This window comes from Triticum dicoccoides, chromosome 2A, assembly GCF_002162155.2.
Source record: "Triticum dicoccoides isolate Atlit2015 ecotype Zavitan chromosome 2A, WEW_v2.0, whole genome shotgun sequence".
NCBI classification, from domain to species: Eukaryota; Viridiplantae; Streptophyta; class Magnoliopsida; order Poales; family Poaceae; genus Triticum; species Triticum dicoccoides.
Window position 1 is genome coordinate 427,812,566 of NC_041382.1, and position 19,368 is coordinate 427,831,933.

The following is a 19,368-nucleotide window of genomic DNA, read 5'->3' on the forward strand; positions in this document are numbered from 1 at the left end:
AGCCCCTTGCAGCGCCACCTCGGGGAAACTCGAGGGCTGGTTTTAGTTGTACGGACTGCTCATCTGAGTGTGCCCTGAGAACGAGATATGTGCAGCTTCTATCGGGATTTGTCGGCACATTCGGGCGGTGTTACTGGACTTGTTTTACCATTGTCGAGGATGTCTTGTAACCGGAATTCCGAGCCTGATCGGGTCTTCCCGCTAGAATGAATATTCTTCGTTGACCGTGAGAGCTTGTGATGGGCTAAGTTGGGACACCCCTGCAGGGATTTAAACTTTTGAGAGTCGTGCCCGCGGTTATGGGCAGATGGGAATTTGTTAATGTCCGGTTGTAGAAAACCTAAAGTTGACCTTAATTAAAATACATCACCGCGTGTGTAACCGTGATGGTCTCTTCTCGGCGGTGCCCGGGAAGTGAACACGGTGTTGGAGTTATGCTTGACGTAGGTTGTTCTAGGATCACTTCTTGATCATAGTTTCTCGATCATGCTTTGCCTTCTCGTCTCGCTCTCTTTTGCGTATGTTAGCCACCCTATATGCTAGTCGCTTGCTGCAGCTCCACCTCATACCTTTACCTTACCCATAAGCTTAAATAGTCTTGATCGCGAGGGTGCGAGATTGCTGAGTCCCCGTGGCTCACAGATACTTCCAAAACCAGCTTGCAGGTGCCGATGAGACCGTGCAGATGACGCAACCAAGCTCAAGGAGAAGCTCGTTGAAGATCTTATACTTTGTGTTGTTTCGTTCTAGTTGATCAGTAGTGGAGCCCAGTTGGGGTCGATCGGGGGCCTTGTCGCATTTGGGGTTCTTCTTTTATTTTGGTTCCATAGTCGGACCTTGACTGTATTTGGATGATGTAATGCTTTATTCATGTATTGTGTGAAGTGGCGATTGTAAGCCAACTATGTATCTTTTCCCTTATTGTATTACATGGGTTGTTTGCAAAGATTACCTCACTTACGACATTGCTTTCAATGCGGTTATGCCTCTAAGTCGTGCTTCGACACGTGTGAGATATAGCCGCATTGAGGGTGTTACAGTCACCTAATGGCGCCGGGGCGCTTCTCCTTGATCTGGGTCGTGGCGGCGCGGCGGCTCGCCTCCGGCGACTGCGCAAGGCAACGGCATGGTGGTGGGCAGAGGCGACGGAGCTGCAGGGCGACGTGGAAGAGCGGATGCTGCTGGCTGCTCGGCACGTCCGCATGGTCACGACGGCCATGGCTGCGGTGGCCGGCGGCTCGGCGGCGGCGGAATGTGGCCGGTGGCGGCGGCGACGTTCGGCCTGGATCCCGGGGCGGCGGCCCTGTAAGGTGGCGGCCGGTGAAGCTAGGGCCTCCCGCGGCGGCATTGTTGGGGAACGTAGCAGAAATTCAAAAAAATTTCCTACGAATCACCAAGATCTATCTATGGAGAGACCAGCAACGAGTAGAAAGAGAGTGCATCTACATACCCTTGTAGATCGCTAAGCGGAAGCGTTCAAGTGAACGGGGTTGATGGAGTCGTACTCGTCGTGATTCAGATCACCGATGATCAAGTGCCGAACGGACGACACCTCCGCGTTCAACACACGTACAGCCCGGTGACGTCTCCCACGCCTTGATCCAGCAAGGAGAGAGGGAGAGGTTGAGGAAGACTCCATCCAACAGCAGCACAACGGCGTGGTGGTGGTGGAGGAGCGTGGCAATCCCGCAGGGCTTCGCCAAGCACCATGGGAGAGGAGAAGAACTTGTGAGAGAGGGAGGGGCTGCACCAAAGGCATAAGGTGTGTTTGGGAGGCCCTCCTACCCCACTATATATAGGGATCCCAAGGGGGGGAGGGTGCGCCAGCCCCTAGGAGATCCAATCTCCAAGGGGGCGGCGGCCAGGGGAGGAGTCCTCCCCCCCCCCCCAAGGCACCTAGGAGGTGCCTTCCCCTGCTGGGACTCTTCCTTTAGGGTTTCCCCAGGCGCATGGGCCTCTTGGGGCTGGTGCCCTTGGCCCATGTAGGCCAAGGCGCACCCCCTACAGCCCATGTGGCCCCCCGGGGCAGGTGGCCCCACCCGGTGGGCCCCCGGGACCCTTCCGGTGGTCCCGGTACAATACCGATGACCCCGAAACTTGTCCCGATGGCCGAAACAGGACTTCCTATATATAAATCTTTACCTTCGGACCATTCCGGAACTCCTCGTGACGTCCGGGATCTCATCCGAGACTCCGAACAACATTCGGTAACCACATACAAGCTTCCTTTATAACCCTAGCGTCATCGAACCTTAAGTGTGTAGACCCTACGGGTTCGGGAGACATGTAGACATGACCGAGACGTTCTCCGGTCAATAACCAACAGCGGGATCTGGATACCCATGTTGGCTCCCACATGCTCCACGATGATCTCATCGGATGAACCACGATGTCAAGGACTCAATCGATCCCGTATACAATTCCCTTTGTCTAGCGGTATTTTACTTGTCCGAGATTCGATCGTCGGTATCCAATACCTTGTTCAATCTCGTTACCGGCAAGTCACTTTACTCGTTCCGTAACACATCATCCCGTGATCAACTCCTTGGTCACATTGCGCATATGATGATGTCCTACCGAGTGGGCCCAGAGATACCTCTCCGTTTACACGGAGTGACAAATCCCAGTCTCGATCCGCATAAAACAATAGATACTTTCGGAGATACCTGTAGTGCACCTTTATAGTCACCCAGTTACGTTGTGACGTTTGATACACCCAAAGCACTCCTACGGTATCCAGGAGTTACACGATCTCATGGTCAAAGGAAGAGATACTTGACATTGGCAAAGCTCTAGCAAATGAACTACACGATCTTTTGTGCTAGTCTTAGGATTGGGTCTTGTCCATCACATCATTCTCCTAATGATGTGATCCCGTTATCAACGACATCCAATGTCCATAGCCAGGAAACCATGACTATCTGTTGATCACAACGAGCTAGTCAACTAGAGTCTCACTAGGGACATATTGTGGTCTATGTATTCACACGTGTATTACGATTTCCGGATAATACAGTTATAGCATGAATAAAAGACAATTATCATGAACAAGGAAATATAATAATAATACTTTTATTATTGCCTCTAGGGCATATTTCCAACAGTCTCCCACTTGCACTAGAGTCAATAATCTAGTTCACATCGCCATGTGATTAACACTCACAGGTCACATCGCCATGTGACTAATACCCAAGAGTTTACTAGAGTCAGTAGTCTAGTTCACATCACTATGTGATTAACACTCAATGAGTTTTATGTTTGATCATGTTGCTTGTGAGAGAGGTTTTAGTCAACGGGTCTGAACCTTTCAGATCCGTGTGTGCTTTACAAATCTCTATGTCATCTCCTAGATGTAGCTCCCACGTTCTATTTGGAGCTATTCCAAATAACTGTTCTACTTGGAGCTATTCTAAATTGTTGCTCCATTATACGTATCCGGTATCTCTACTCAGAGCTATCCGGATAGGTGTTAAGCTTGCATCGACGTAACCCTTTACGACGAACTCTTTTACCACCTCCATAATTGAGAAAATTCCTTAGTCCACTAGTTACTAAGGATAACTTTGACCGCTGTCCTGTGATCCATTCTTGGATCACTCTTGTACCCCTTGACTGACTCATGGTAAAGCACACTTCAGGTGCGGTACACAGCATAGCATACTGTAGAGCCTATGTCTTAAGCATAGGGGACGACCTTCGTTCCTTTCTCTCTATTCTGCCATGGTCGAGCTTTAAGTCTTAACTTCATACCTTACAACTCAGGCAAGAACTCCTTCTTTGACTGATCCATCTTGAACACCTTCAAGATCACGTCAAGGCATGTGCTCACGTCAAGATCACGTCGGTATACCGATACCTTGTTCAATCTCGTTACCGGCAAGTCTCTTTACTCGTTCCGTAACACATCATCCCGTGATCAACCCCTTGGTCACATTGTGCACATTATGATGATGTCCTACCGAGTGGGCCCAGAGATACCTCTCCGTTTACACGGAGTGACAAAATCCCAATCTCGATTCGTGCCAACCCAACAGACACTTTCAGAGATACCCGTAGTGTACCTTTATAGCCACCCAGTTACGTTGTGACGTTTGGCACACCCAAAGCACTCCTACGGTATCCGGGAGTTGCACAATCTCATGGTCTAAGGAAATGATACTTGACATTAGAAAAGCTTTAGCATACGAACTACATGATCTTGTGCTAGGCTTAGGATTGGGTCTTGTCCATCACATCATTCTCCTAATGATGTGATCCTGTTATCAACGACATCCAATGTCCATGGTCAGGAAACCGTAACCATCTATTGATCAACGAGCTAGTCAACTAGAGGCTTACTAGGGACATGGTGTTGTCTATGTATCCACACATGTATCTGAGTTTCCTATCAATACAATTCTAGCATGGATAATAAACGATTATCATGAACAAGGAAATATAATAATAATCAATTTATTATTGCCTCTAGGGCATATTTCCAACACGGGGCAGGTGGCCCCACCCGGTGGGCCCCCGGGACCCTTCCGGTGGTCCCGGTACAATACCGATGACCCCGAAACTTGTCCCGATGGCCGAAACAGGACTTCCTATATATAAATCTTTACCTCCGGACCATTCCGGAACTCCTCGTGACGTCCGGGATCTCATCCGGGACTCCGAACAACATTCGGTAACCACATACAAACTTCCTTTATAACCCTAGCGTCATCGAACCTTAAGTGTGTAGACCCTACGGGTTCGGGAGACATGTAGTCATGACCGAGATGTTCTCCGGTCAATAACCAACAGCGGGATCTGGATACCCATGTTGGCTCCCACATGTTCCACGATGATCTCATCGGATGAACCACGATGTCAAGGACTCAATCAATCCCGTATACAATTCCCTTTGTCTAGCGGTATTTTACTTGCCCGAGATTCGATCGTCGGTATACCGATACCTTGTTCAATCTCGTTACCGGCAAGTCTCTTTACTCGTTCCGTAACACATCATCCCGTGATCAACCCCTTGGTCACATTGTGCACATTATGATGATGTCCTACCGAGTGGGCCCAGAGATACCTTTCCGTTTACACGGAGTGACAAATCCCAGTCTCGATCCGCATAAAACAATAGATACTTTCGGAGATACCTGTAGTGCACCTTTATAGTCACCCAGTTACGTTGTGACGTTTGATACACCCAAAGCACTCCTACGGTATCCAGGAGTTACACGCTCTCATGGTCAAAGGAAGAGATACTTGACATTGGCAAAGCTCTAGCAAATGAACTACACGATCTTTTGTGCTAGTCTTAGGATTGGGTCTTGTCCATCACGTCATTCTCCTAATGATGTGATCCCGTTATCAACGACATCCAATGTCCATAGCCAGGAAACCATGACTATCTGTTGATCACAACGAGCTAGTCAACTAGAGGCTCACTAGGGACATATTGTGGTCTATGTATTCACACGTGTATTACGATTTCCGGATAATACAGTTATAGCATGAATAAAAGACAATTATCATGAACAAGGAAATATAATAATAATACTTTTATTATTGCCTCTAGGGCATATTTCCAACAGTCTCCCACTTGCACTAGAGTCAATAATCTAGTTCACATCGCCATGTGATTAACACTCACAGGTCACATCGCCATGTGACTAATACCCAAGAGTTTACTAGAGTCAGTAGTCTAGTTCACATCACTATGTGATTAATACTCAATGAGTTTTAAGTTTGATCACGTTGCTTGTGAGAGAGGTTTTAGTCAACGGGTCTGAACCTTTCAGATCCGTGTGTGTTTTACAAATCTCTATGTCATCTCCTAGATGCAGCTACCACGCTCTATTTGGAGCTATTCCAAATAATTGTTCTACTTGGAGCTATTCTAAATTATTGCTCCATTATATGTATCCGGTCTCTCTACTCAGAGCTATCTGGATAGGTGTCAAGCTTGCATCGTCGTAACCTTTACGACGAACTCTTTTACCACCTCCATAATCGAGAAAATTCCTTAGTCCACTAGTTACTAAGGATAACTTTGACCGTTGTCCTGTGAGCCATTCTTGGATCACTCTTGTACCCCTTGACTGACTCATGGCAAGGCACACTTCAGGTGCGGTACACAGCATAGCATACTGAAGAGCCTACGTCTTAAGCATAGGGGACGACCTTCGTCCTTTCTCTCTATTCTGTCGTGGTCGAGCTTTAAGTCTTAACTTCGTACCTTACAACTCAGGCAAGAACCCCCTTTTTGACTGGTCCATCTTGAACACCTTCAAGATCATGTCAAGGTATGTGCTCATTTGAAAGTATTATTAAGCATTTTGATCTATCCTTATAGATCTTGATGCTCAATGTTCAAGTAGCTTAATCCAGGTTTTCTATTGAAAAACACCTTTCAAATAACCCTATATGCTTTTTAGAAATTCTACATCATCTCTGATCATCAATATGTCAACAACATATACTCATCAGAAATTCTATAGTGCTCCCACTCACTTCTTTGGAAATACAAGTTTCTCATAAACTTTGTATAGACCCAAAATCTTTGATCATCTTATCAAAGCGTACATTCCAACTCCGAGACGCTTACTCCAGTCCTTAGAAGGATCGCTGGAGCTAGCATACCTTTTAGCATCCTTAGGATCGACAAAACCTTTCTGATTGTATTACATACAACCTTTCCATACGAAGACTGGTAAGGAAACTCGTTTTGTCATCCATCTGCCAGAATTCATAAATGCAGCTAATGCTAACATGAATCCGACGGACTTTAAGCATTGCTACGGATGAGAAAAACTCATCGTAGTCAACTCCTTGAACTTGTGAAAAACTTTTCGCCACAAGTCGAGCTTCATGGACGGTGACATTACCATCCACGTCCGTCTTCTTCTTAAAGATCCATTTATCTTAATGGCTTGCCGATCATCGGGCAAGTCCGCCAAAGTCCATGGATCCGTTCTCGGATTTTATGGCCTCGAGCCATTTATCGGAATCCGGGCCCACCATCGCTTCTCCATAGCTCGTAGGTTCATTGTTGTCTAGCAACATGACCTTCAAGACAGGATCACCTTACCACTCCGAAGTAGTACGTGTCCTTGTCGTCCTACGAGGTTTGGTAGTGACTTGATCCGAAGTTTCATGATCAATATCATAAGCTTCCACTTCAATTGGTGTAGGTGCCACAAGAACAACTTCCTGTGCCCTGCCACACACTAGTTGAAGAGACGGTTCAATAACCTCATCAAGTCTCCACCATCCTCCCACTCAACTCTTTCGAGAGAAACCTTTCCTCGAGAAAGGACCCGATTCAAGAAACAATCCATATTGCTTTCGGATTTGAATTAGGAGGTATACCCAACTGTTTTGGGTTTCCTATGAAGATGCATTTTATCCGCTTTGGGTTCGAGCTTATCAACCTAAAACCTTTTCATATAAGCGTCGCAGCCCCAAACATTTTAAGAAACGACAACTTAGGTTTCTCTAAACCATAATTCATACGGTGTCATCTCATCGGAATTATGTGGTGCCCTATTTAGAGTGAATGTGGTTGTCTCTAATGCCTAACCCATGAACGATAGTGGTAATTCGATAAGAGACATCATGGTACGCACCATATCCAATAGGGTGCAACTATGATGTTCGGACACACCATCATACTATGGTGTTCCAGGCGGTATTAATTGCGGAACAATTTCCACAATGTCTTAATTGTGTGCCAAAACTCGTAACTCAGATATTCATCTCTATGATCATATCATAGACATTTTATCCTCTTGTCACAATGATCTTCTACTTCACTCTGAAATTACTTGAACCATTCAATAATTCAGACTTGTGTTTCATCAAGTAAATATTCTCAACATCTACTCGAATCATCTGTGAAGTAAGAACATAACGATATTCACTGCATGCCTCAGCACTCATTGGACTGCACACATCAAAATGTGTTACTTCCAGCAAGTTGCTATCTTGTTCCATCTTATTGAAACCGAGGCTTTTCAGTCATCTTGCCTATGTGGTATGATTTGCATATCTCAAGTGATTCAAAATCAAGTGAGTCCGAACGGTCCATTTGCATGGAGTTTCTTCATGCATATACACCAATAGACATGGTTCGCATGTCTCAAACTTTTCAAAAACGAGTGAGTCCAAAGATCCATCAACATGGAGCTTCTTCATGCGTTTTATACCATTATGACTTACATGGCAGTGCCACAAGTAAGTGGTACTATCATTACTATCTTATATCTTTTGGCATGAAAATATGTATCACTACGACCGAGATTCAATAAACCATTCCTTTAGGTGCAAGACCATTGAAGGTATTATTCAAATAAATAGAGTAACCATTATTCTTTTTAAATGAATAACCGTATTGTGATAGACATAATCCAATCATGTCTATGCTCAACGCAAACACCAAATAACAGTTATTTAGGTTTAATACCAATCTCGTTGGTAGAGGGAGCGTGCGATGCTTGATCACATCAAACTTGGAAACACTTCCAACACATATCGTCAGCTCACCTTTAGCTAGTCTCCGTTTATTCCGTAGCTTTTATTTCGAGTTACTAACACTTAGCAACCGAACCGGTATCTAATACCCTGGTGCTACTAGGAGTACTAGTAAAGTACACATTAACATAATGTATATCCAATATACTTCTATCGACCTTGCCAGCCTTCTCATCCACCAAGTATCTAGGGTAATCTTGCTTCCAGTGGTTGTTCCCCTTATTACAGAAGCACTTAGTCTCGGGTTTGGGTTCAACCTCGGGTTTCTTCATTGGTGCAGCAGCTGATTTGCCGTTTCATGAAGTATCCCTTTGTTCCCTTGCCCTTCTTGAAACTAGTGGTTTCACCAACCATCAACAATTGATGCTCCTTCTTGATTTCTACTTTCGCGGTGTCAAACATCATGAATATCTCAAGGATCATCATATCTATCCCTGATATGTTATAGTTCATCACGAAGCTCTTGCAGCTTGGTGGCAATGACTTTGGAGAAACATCACTATCTCATCTGGAAGATTAACTCCCACTCGATTCAAGTGATTGTTGCACTCAGACAATCTGAGCACAAGCTCAACGATTGAGCTTTTCTCCCTTAGTTTGTAGGCTAAGAAAATTGTCGGAGGTCTCATACCTCTTGACGTGGGCACGAGCCTGAAATCCCAATTTCAGCCCTCGAAACATCTCATATGTTCCGCGACGTTTCGAAAACGTCTTTGGTGCCTCTACTTAAACCATTTAATTGAACTATCACGTAGTTATCAAAACGTGTATGTCCGATGTTCGCAACATCGACAAACGACGTTGGGGTTCAGCACACTGAGCGGTGCATTAAGGACATAAGCTTTCTACTGATCGCATAATCGCTACTATAAACTTTCAACTATATTTTCTCTAGGAACATATCTAAACAGTGGAACTAAAGCGCGAGCTTACGACATAATTTGCAAAAGGTCTTTTGACTATGTTCAGGATAATTAAGTTCATCTTATGAACTCCCACTTAGATAGACATCCCTCTGGTCATCTAAGTGATCACATGATCAGAGTCAACTAGGCCGTGTCCGATCATCACGTGAGACGGACTAGTCATCATCGGTGAACATCTTCATGTTGATCGTATCTACCATACGACTCATGCTTGACCTTTCGGTCTACGTGTTCCGAGGCCATGTCTGCACATGCTAGGCTCGTCAAGTTAACCCTAAGTGTTTTCGCTGTGTAAAACTGTCTTACACCCGTTGTATGTGAACGTAAGAATCCATCACACCCGATCATCACGTGGTGCTTAGAAGCGACGAACTGTAGCAACGGTGCACAGTTAGGGGAGAACACTTCTTGAAATTTTGTAAGGGATCATCTTATTTACTACCGTCGTCCTAAGCAAACAAGATGCATAAACATGATAAACATCACATGCAATCAAATAGTGACATGATATGGCCAATATCATTTTGCTCCTTTTGATCTTCATCTTCGGGGCTCCATGATCATCATCGTCACCGGCACGACACCATGATCTCCATCATCATGATCTCCATCATCGTGTCTTCATGAAGTTGTCACGCCAACGACTACTTCTGCTTCTATGACTAACGCGTTTAGCAATAAAGTAAAGTAGTTTACATGGCGTTCTTCAATGACACGCAGGTCATACAATAAATAAAGACAACTCCTATGGCTCCTGCCGGTTGTCATACTCATCGACATGCAAGTCGTGAATCCTATTACAAGAACATGATCAATCTCATACATCACATATCATTCATCACATTCTTCTTGGCCATATCACATCACATAGCATACCCTGCAAAAACAAGTTAGACGTCCTCTAATTGTTGTTGCATGTTTTACGTGGCTGCTATGGGTTTCTAGCAAGAACGTTTCTTACCTACGCAAGACCACAACGTGATATGCCAATTTCTATTTACCCTTCATAAGGACCCTTTTCATCGAATCCGTTCCGACTAAAGTGGGAGAGACTGGCACCCGCTAGCCACCTTATGCATCAAGTGCATGTCAATCGGTGGAACCTGTCTCACGTAAGAGTACGTGTAAGGTCGGTCCGGGCCGCTTCATCCCACAATACCGTCGAAACAAGATTGGACTAGTAACGGTAAGCATATTGAACAACATCAATGCCCACAACTACTTTGTGTTCTACTCGTGCAAAGAATCTACACAATAGACCTAGCTCTGATACCACTGTTGGGGAACGTAGGAGAAATTCAAAAAAAATTCCTACGAATCACCAAGATCTATCTATGGAGAGACCAGCAACGAGTAGAAAGAGAGTGCATCTACATACCCTTGTAGATCGCTAAGCGGAAGCGTTCAAGTGAACGGGGTTGATGGAGTCGTACTCGTCGTGATTCAGATCACCGATGATCAAGTGCCGAACGGACGGCACCTCCGCGTTCAACACACGTACAGCCCGATGACGTCTCCCACGCCTTGATCCAGCAAGGAGAGAGGGAGAGGTTGAGGAAGACTCCATCCAACAGCAGCACAATGGCGTGGTGGTGGTGGAGGAGCGTGGCAATCCCGCAGGGCTTCGCCAAGCACCATGGGAGAGGAGAAGAACTTGTGAGAGAGGGAGGGGCTGCACCAAAGGCATAAGGTGTGTTTGGGAGGCCCTCCTACCCCACTATATATAGGGATCCCAAGGGGGGGTGCGCCAGCCCCTAGGAGATCCAATCTCCAAGGGGGCGGCGGCCAGGGGAGGAGTCCTCCCCCCCCAAGGCACCTAGGAGGTGCCTTCCCCTGCTGGGACTCTTCCTTTAGGGTTTCCCCAGGCGCATGGGCCTCTTGGGGCTGGTGACCTTGGCCCATGTAGGCCAAGGCGCACCCCCTACAGCCCATGTGGCCCCCCGGGGCAGGTGGCCCCACCCGGTGGGCCCCCGGGACCCTTCCGGTGGTCCCGGTACAATACCGATGACCCCGAAACTTGTCCCGATGGCCGAAACAGGACTTCCTATATATAAATCTTTACCTCCGGACCATTCCGGAACTCCTCGTGACGTCCGGGATCTCATCCGGGACTCCGAACAACATTCGGTAACCACATACAAGCTTCCTTTATAACCCTAGCGTCATCGAACCTTAAGTGTGTAGACCCTACGGGTTCGGGAGACATGTAGACATGACCGAGACGTTCTCCGGTCAATAACGAACAGCGGGATCTAGATACCCATGTTGGCTCCCACATGCTCCACGATGATCTCATCGGATGAACCACGATGTCAAGGACTCAATCGATCCCGTATACAATTCCCTTTGTCTAGCGGTATTTTACTTGCCCGAGATTCGATCGTCGGTATCCAATACCTTGTTCAATCTCGTTACCGGCAAGTCACTTTACTCGTTCCGTAACACATCATCCCGTGATCAACTCCTTGGTCACATTGCGCATATGATGATGTCCTACCGAGTGGGCCCAGAGATACCTCTCCGTTTACACGGAGTGACAAATCCCAGTCTCGATCCGCATAAAACAATAGATACTTTCGGAGATACCTGTAGTGCACCTTTATAGTCACCCAGTTACGTTGTGACGTTTGATACACCCAAAGCACTCCTACGGTATCCAGGAGTTACACGATCTCATGGTCAAAGGAAGAGATACTTGACATTGGCAAAGCTCTAGCAAATGAACTACACGATCTTTTGTGCTAGTCTTAGGATTGGGTCTTGTCCATCACATCATTCTCCTAATGATGTGATCCCGTTATCAACGACATCCAATGTCCATAGCCAGGAAACCATGACTATCTGTTGATCACAACGAGCTAGTCAACTAGAGGCTCACTAGGGACATATTGTGGTCTATGTATTCACACGTGTATTACGATTTCCGGATAATACAGTTATAGCATGAATAAAAGACAATTATCATGAACAAGGAAATATAATAATAATACTTTTATTATTGCCTCTAGGGCATATTTCCAACAGGCATGGCGTGGTACTGTCCCTATCCAAGGCGGATCTGCGCTGGCGATCTGGTGGCTTTGGCTCTTGATTTGTTCGGATCAGAGACAGTGACGAGCGTGCGGGATCCCTCTCGGCGGCTCTCGCGGTTTGCTGAGTTGGGGTGGCGGCCGTCCTCCCAGGCTCAAGTGGTGGCACACACAGGCAGTGGCCGGTGTGCCAGGGCTCCCACGGTGGCAGTGCTGCTGTGGATGGTCGCCGGATCTGGACGGCTAGATCCGGGGCTTTGAAGGCGGTCTGGACGGTGCACAAGTTGTCGATTGGATTTTCTTGGGACAGACCCTTGTCATTGTTTCCTTCATGAAGGCATCATCAAGGTGAAGCTCTCAACTCCTCCTGGTAACTTCGGGGGAAACCCTTGATCAGTTGATCGGATGATGGCGGCGCTCTTGTGTTGCTCCCTCCTTGGGGGCATCATTCTTGGAGGTGTACATTGGCTCGAGGGACCAGTGGACGGTTTTAGTGGTGGATCGGCGTTTCATGTCATGCATCGACAATGTGGAGTCTCGGCGGTGGGGCGGGGCAGGGTCTCGGTGATGGATGTATGATGATGGACGCGCGTAGGGAGGTGGCGTTGTCTGGCATCGTGGTGGTGTTGACGGCAGGCCTGACAAGGTCAATGTGTCAGTACCTGCTCTGAAGATGGACCGATGGAAGACAACGGCGGCGGCGGCGGCGGCAACTGAGAGTGCGCCGGACGGATGTGTGCCCTAGACCCGGCAATGTGGCTTGGTTGGGGCCTCCGTCTTTAGCTGTTAGGCTTTGGTGCGAGGTCTGTTTGGTATTCGACTCGGACAATCGGCACCCCTTCATCAAGTGGATAGGAGTACCGACAGATGTTGCCAAGATGATTGCTTCAGACTTATCGATATATTACTTTATAAGGTCTTTGCGAATAATTAATAAAATGGTTGCATGCATCTCCCAGAGGCCAGGGGTCATCCTTCTTTTCAAAAAAAAAATCTTACGTGCATTACTATTTTTCATAAAATTACTATTCATTTGTCCAAAATTGCTAGCGTGTGTGAATGCCCAGATTGATGACCAGTTCAGTTTCTATAAACTTCAGTTCACAACAGCCATGCCAAAAATGAAGACAAAATACACTATTTACCGAGCGCGGCGATCACCTGAATGAATGGTAGGTGCGGCATCCCAAGATCTGCCCTGATATTTGCTATCAGCCTCTCCACGTTCCCCTGGTACGCCGCCGTTTCGGCATCGGACTCTGCATCGCTCTCCCCCTGGTACCACAGCACGGCCTCGATCTCGCCGCACTCGGTCGCGGCGCGCGCGCGCCGCACCATCTGCTCGTACAGGTACTCCCCGCGGGCCCACTCCCGTATGGCTGTGCCGCCGACGGCGCACGGTACGAGCCCGACCCCAGCGGTGCCTGGGGGCTGCAGCCGCGGGAGAATGGCGCGGGCGAAGGCCATCCCGGGGCCGACGCCGCAGGTCTTGGTCGTGTCGATGTCGGCGTGCAGCGGCTCGAGGGCCTCCTCCCATGCGAGCGCGGCGGAGAGGCGCAGGATGGAGGGGTCCGGCGCGCACTCCGGCGGCACGACCCCGTCCCACCTTCGGTGGTGCACGCCGCCGCGGCCGGCCATGTTGCTCTGCCCTGAGAGAAGGAAGATGCGCATGACTGCGGGAGCAGCGCTGCGCCAGCGGCGAGGAAAGTGTGAAGAAGAGAAGACTGCGGCTTCAAGCGTTAGTTGCAGGTTGTTTATATTAGACGTGAAACTGTCCGGAATAACAAACCGTTAAAATTTCAGCACTCAGTTCCAATCTAGGAACCATACATTTGAGTACACAACTCGTACACCAATCTAAAATCTCATAAAAGAACTTAGATGGTTGATTCTGTGGGCAGGTGATTCTGTCGGCAGTTCTCCAGAATCATGGCGAAAAGAATTGGCCCTTAGTATCTCCAACGGCAACCCGGCAAAAACTTCCCGCATCTGTTCGCAGATAGGAGATCAGTCTGCAGACATGAATATGGAAGGCAGTCATTCAACGCTAGCAGCATACATTTTAAACCGCATTTTAACTAACCGGGCGAAATTCATTCAAATCGGCTGATATTCATCTAAGTTCGGATAGAAAATAGCACAAATCATTCACACATAGCATGCAAATTAAGCCCGGTACAACAATGTCTCAAATTCGACTAGATCCCGGATGTCCAACAAGTTTTTGAGGATCAAGTCCTCCCACACATATTTCCCCTTCAGCTTTATCCAACAGTGTGTGCACCTAAATGGTCGTCTCGCTGACCTGTGGTATGGCATGACGGCATGTGCGGGCTACATATAATGTGTAGATCAACATTGAATGAATGAATGAATCAACAAGTTTAGCAAAAGAAAGTAAAACTTACCATCTTTTCATGCCCGCGTGCAATGGTGACCTTGCCTCGAGCTGCCTGATCAAGTTGTAGTACTTGATGACGCTGACCTAGATAGCGTACCAGCGATACGACGACGACCTCATGTTGCGTGGTCGCATGATGTACACCTCGTAGGGCGCAATGTGCTTTCCTGCGTGAAACTTTTCATGCACTTGCTCCCAGAAGGATGGCCATCTGGTCTTGCCTATGAAATCCGCGGATACAGCCAGTCACGCATCGCACAACAACTCATCCTTGATGGTCGAGTAGCTCACCATCCTTCGTACTCTAAAAACGACATAGCATTTGAAAATAAGCTCAATGACATTTGACCGAACACCTGCCGGATGTGGTGTTCGCCATGGAGGTCGTCGATAAGGGCGGAGTGTACTTGGGTACAAATAGCTCCAGAGCTGAAAGCTCCGTCTGAACGGCGAGCGGTCACGTCGGTGCAGGTTGCGGACATCCGACAATGCCTCTGTGGCGGCCGGAGACGAACAGCAGCGGCGGCGGAGGTGAATGGTGCAGATGCAAAGCAAGGGGGGAAAGGGGCAGAGTGGAAGGAAATGGGACCGGGAGGGAGATTGGGTGGCCGAGGGTGTCGGAGTCCTGCGTTTGGGGTGTCCGGACTCCCGCAAACCTCCCACGCTTTTGTCTCTAATTTGCGGGAGAAATCGTGTCTGAACCGCCCCGCGGACCGATACAGGTTGGCGCTGGATGCCTTCCGTGGTTCGGACATCACGGGTCAGATGATTGCGGGAGGTTTACTGGTCCACCTTGGAGATGCCCTTAGTTTGGAGAGGAAGTTGGTGATGAAGTTGTAAGGCAAACTTCAACGCATGACTCATTTGGTCCGTGCGTGTCCATTTAAATTGAAACGGACAAAATCACGGCCCAACGCGGTGACCCAAACGGACAGGCACCCGTTTTTCGTTCATCTACGACCTTCCGGCTCAAATTTGGGCACAGTTTGGGTCGCGTGCGGACACAAAGTGAAGGCACGCGGGCACGCGACGCTCTTGTCCTCCCCCTGGCCTGCCTGTCGATGTCTCGTAGGCTATTTCCCCCTATCCCACACCACACACCCTCCGCCCCTCGCCATCGCCACCCACTTCCCAGCGCTCGGACGCTGCCCAAGCCGTCGTCGGCATGCACGCCCTCCCCCCGCCTCACCGCCGCATCAAGAGTCAGTTATTGCCGGCGTTGGTGGCCTCTTCTCGCCGTCGTTGGTCCATGAGAAATCACGGCCGCCAGCACCACCCATCTTCTCTAGTACCATTGGCTTCACGCTCCACAGTCGCCTATCGTCCTTGTCTCCGCTTCGATAGGCCTGCTGCATGTACGGGAAGGCCTAACTGCTCTTCACCAGCCGCATCTCTGCCAAGACCGCAAGGTGTACGACGCTTTGCCCACAAGGTGCAATGGATAGTGGGGATGAGTAATTTTTTTTCAACAACTTCATTTGTTCATCAGGCAATTCATCGTCGGATGATGAGGAAATTTGTGCTTGCGGCTTTGCTTGTCAATGAACACATAGCTAGGCAGCGGCCAGGGTACAGGGGATCAATCTCGCACCATTCTTCGGTGTTGAATCGCAATAGAGAGAGCGGACATTGCTTACTATTCACCGATTACTTTCAATGCACGTTCCCACTCTTCAATCCCAAACTTTTTCGGCGGCGCTTCTGGATGGCTAGACATGTGTTCAATCGTATTCGGGAGTGAGTTGTAGCACATGATAATTACTTTGAGTGCAAAGAGGATGCACTTGGAAAGGTTGGCTTCTCCTCTATTTTTGAATTAAAATGAAATTTTATTCATTAGCAATAACCAATACATCATTTGTGAGAAACGTTACAATTTCACTAATAGGCTCCTCAAATCAGTCCGAAGTCGAAAAAAATCTAGCTAATCTAGCAAGTTCATGTGCTACTTTAGTAGCCTCTCTATTGCAATGTTCGAATTTGGTCATGATTAAATCACAAGCATAGTGATAGCAGTCATTGAAGATTGCCGCCGCCGCTCCCGCTGACTGTCCTCCGTCCTGCATGGTCTCAATCGCCTCCAGATTGTCAGAGTTGATGATTAGGCGATTACATTCCGCCCTTTGCGCTAAATTTAGGCCAAATTTGAGAGTTAAGGCCTCCGCCATGAGAACATCCGCACAGTAGTCTATCTTTCCATTCCCTCCTGCAATAAACCTACCCTTGTCGTCTCTCAATACTGCCCCCATCGTACCCTCCAGCAAGTCATGGTCAAAAGAGGCGTCAACCTTGAGTTTCACAAATCCCCTAGGAGGACATTGCCAACCCCCCTTTTTCATGGACGCCTTTGAAGATGATGCATTTACAAAATTATATGTAAGAGCTATGATCCCCATTGAGATCTGAGTCACATTTTGAGTTAATTCCTGGTGCACTAATTTCTGTCTTTCCCACCATAGATACCAAACTGAGATAGCTATCATTTCTCTAACATTTTCATGCCCCATAATGCGCAGGGCTTGATCTGGAAGGAGTAATAGGTATTCCAATGTTGCCTTTCCAGCACGATCAATCTCACAAGCTCTCTCAATAATCATATCCAACCCTAGCCTTTTCCAAACCTCATTCGCTTTTCTACATAGGAAAAGCAAGTGCTTTGTATCTTCTACACACTGAGAGAAGGTAGGGCAAGAGGGCGAGACCTTCATGTGTCTATTAGTGAGTGTTGCCCGACATGGGAGAGTGCCATGTAGTGTCCGCCATAAAAAAATTGACTTTAGCCAGACAAGATAACTTCCATATCTAACACCATATAGGGTTAGGTGTGCTCTGTCCCATCCCATTGGAAAATTTTAGTTTGCTCCCATACTGATAGTTCCACTCCACAGAGTAAGCAGACCGTACCAAAAACATACCATTTTTGTATAACTCCAGGCAATAAAATCCGTCATATTATGTTGCGAAATTGGGATTGAAAGAATTCGTTGTACGTCAATGGTCCACATAGTTTGTCTAATCAGGTCCTCATCCCAATTATTGGAGACTGGATCAATCAAATCTACGACTTTTGATAACAAATGTCCCCCTAGGGGTCATAATCTTCCTAGAGGCACAATTTGGGATCCAGGCATCTTCCCAAATATTGATGTTATGCCCACCCCCACTCGCCAAATATAACCTATCTTAAGAGTAGTGATGCCTGCCATAATGCTTTGCCAGGTGAAGGAAGCACCATGCTTTGGCTTGGAGTTCAGCAAATCACCATTAGGATAGTACTTGGCCCTTAGAATAGTAGCACACAAGGAGTCAAGATTATCAAGGAGACGTCATGCCTGTTTTGCAAGCAGAGCCAGGTTGAAACAGTGGATGTCATGGAATCCCATCCCTCCTTGGTTTTTTGGTACACACATTTTCCACCAGGCCATCCAATGCATCCTCTTTTGGTTCTCCTCGTCTCCCACCAGAAATGCGCCATCGCGTCAATGATTCCTTCACAGTTTCTTTTAGGAATTTTAAAGACCGACAATGCATAGGTGGGTATGGCTTGGATCGCCGCCTTTAATAGGATCTCTTTCCCCTCGGCAGATAGTGATTTTTCCTTCCAACCACTAATTCTCTTAACAATACCTTTAATCAGAAAACTAAAGCAGTATGTTTTATCAACACCCACATTTGCTGGTAAGCCCAAATATTTATCAGTGAGAGCCTCCGTCATTATATTTAGCGTTGTACACAATTGTTCTCTGATCTCTACCATTGTATTAGGGCTGAAGAAAATACTGGGTTTTTCAATGCTTACCAGCTGTCCCGATGCCGCACAATATAAATCTAGTGTTGATTTCAGGTTTTCCGCATTATGTTGGTTGGCTTTCATTAAGATCAATGAGTCATCCGCGAAGAGAAGATTTGTGACTGGCGGGGCGTCTCTACAGACTTTAACACCTGATATGTTTCCATTCTCTTCAGCATGCGCAAGCAAGGCATTCAATCCTTCTGTGCACAATAAAAAAAGGTATGGTGATAGCGGGTCCCCCTGTCTCAACCCTCTCGTAGGCTTAAATCTCTCACTTTCCTCTTCATTGATCCTTACTTTGTATTCTACGGTTGAGACGCATTACATAATCAAGTTAACCCACTCACGACGAAAACCCAATTTCAACATAATCTCCTTCAAAAAAGTCCACTCAACTCTATCGTAGGCTTTGTGCATATCAAGTTTTATAGCACACTTCTCCTCTTATCAGAATTGCACTGCGGTTATTCGTATGCTTGCATACAGAAATCCTAGTGATCTTGTGGATTACGTCCACATGAGTGAGTCCACATGTCTCGCATCATTGTACAAGTTCTGGAAGGCTTTGGTAGCAGTGTTTAGCATGGAGTACCTAAGCGAGCCAAATGTTGCGGATATAACCCGGTTGTTGGCGATCAATGCAGATAGAGGCTTTCCAGAAATGCTTGGTAACATAGATTGTATGCACTAGAAGTGGAAGAACTGTCCATT

General features: G+C 47.2%; 1 protein-coding gene across 1 annotated transcript in view; it reads right to left on the bottom strand.

Annotated features, from left to right (window-relative positions):
* Window positions 1-14,175, bottom strand: part of LOC119354794 (probable carbohydrate esterase At4g34215) — a 21,230-nt gene extending 7,055 nt beyond the window's left edge. Inside the window, exon 1 of the mRNA XM_037621537.1 lies at window positions 13,625-14,175. Coding sequence (XP_037477434.1) covers window positions 13,625-14,134 — 510 coding nt within the window. The 5' untranslated portion in view covers window positions 14,135-14,175. The remainder of the gene's footprint in view (window positions 1-13,624) is intronic.
* Between the last annotated feature and the right edge of the window lie 5,193 nt (window positions 14,176-19,368).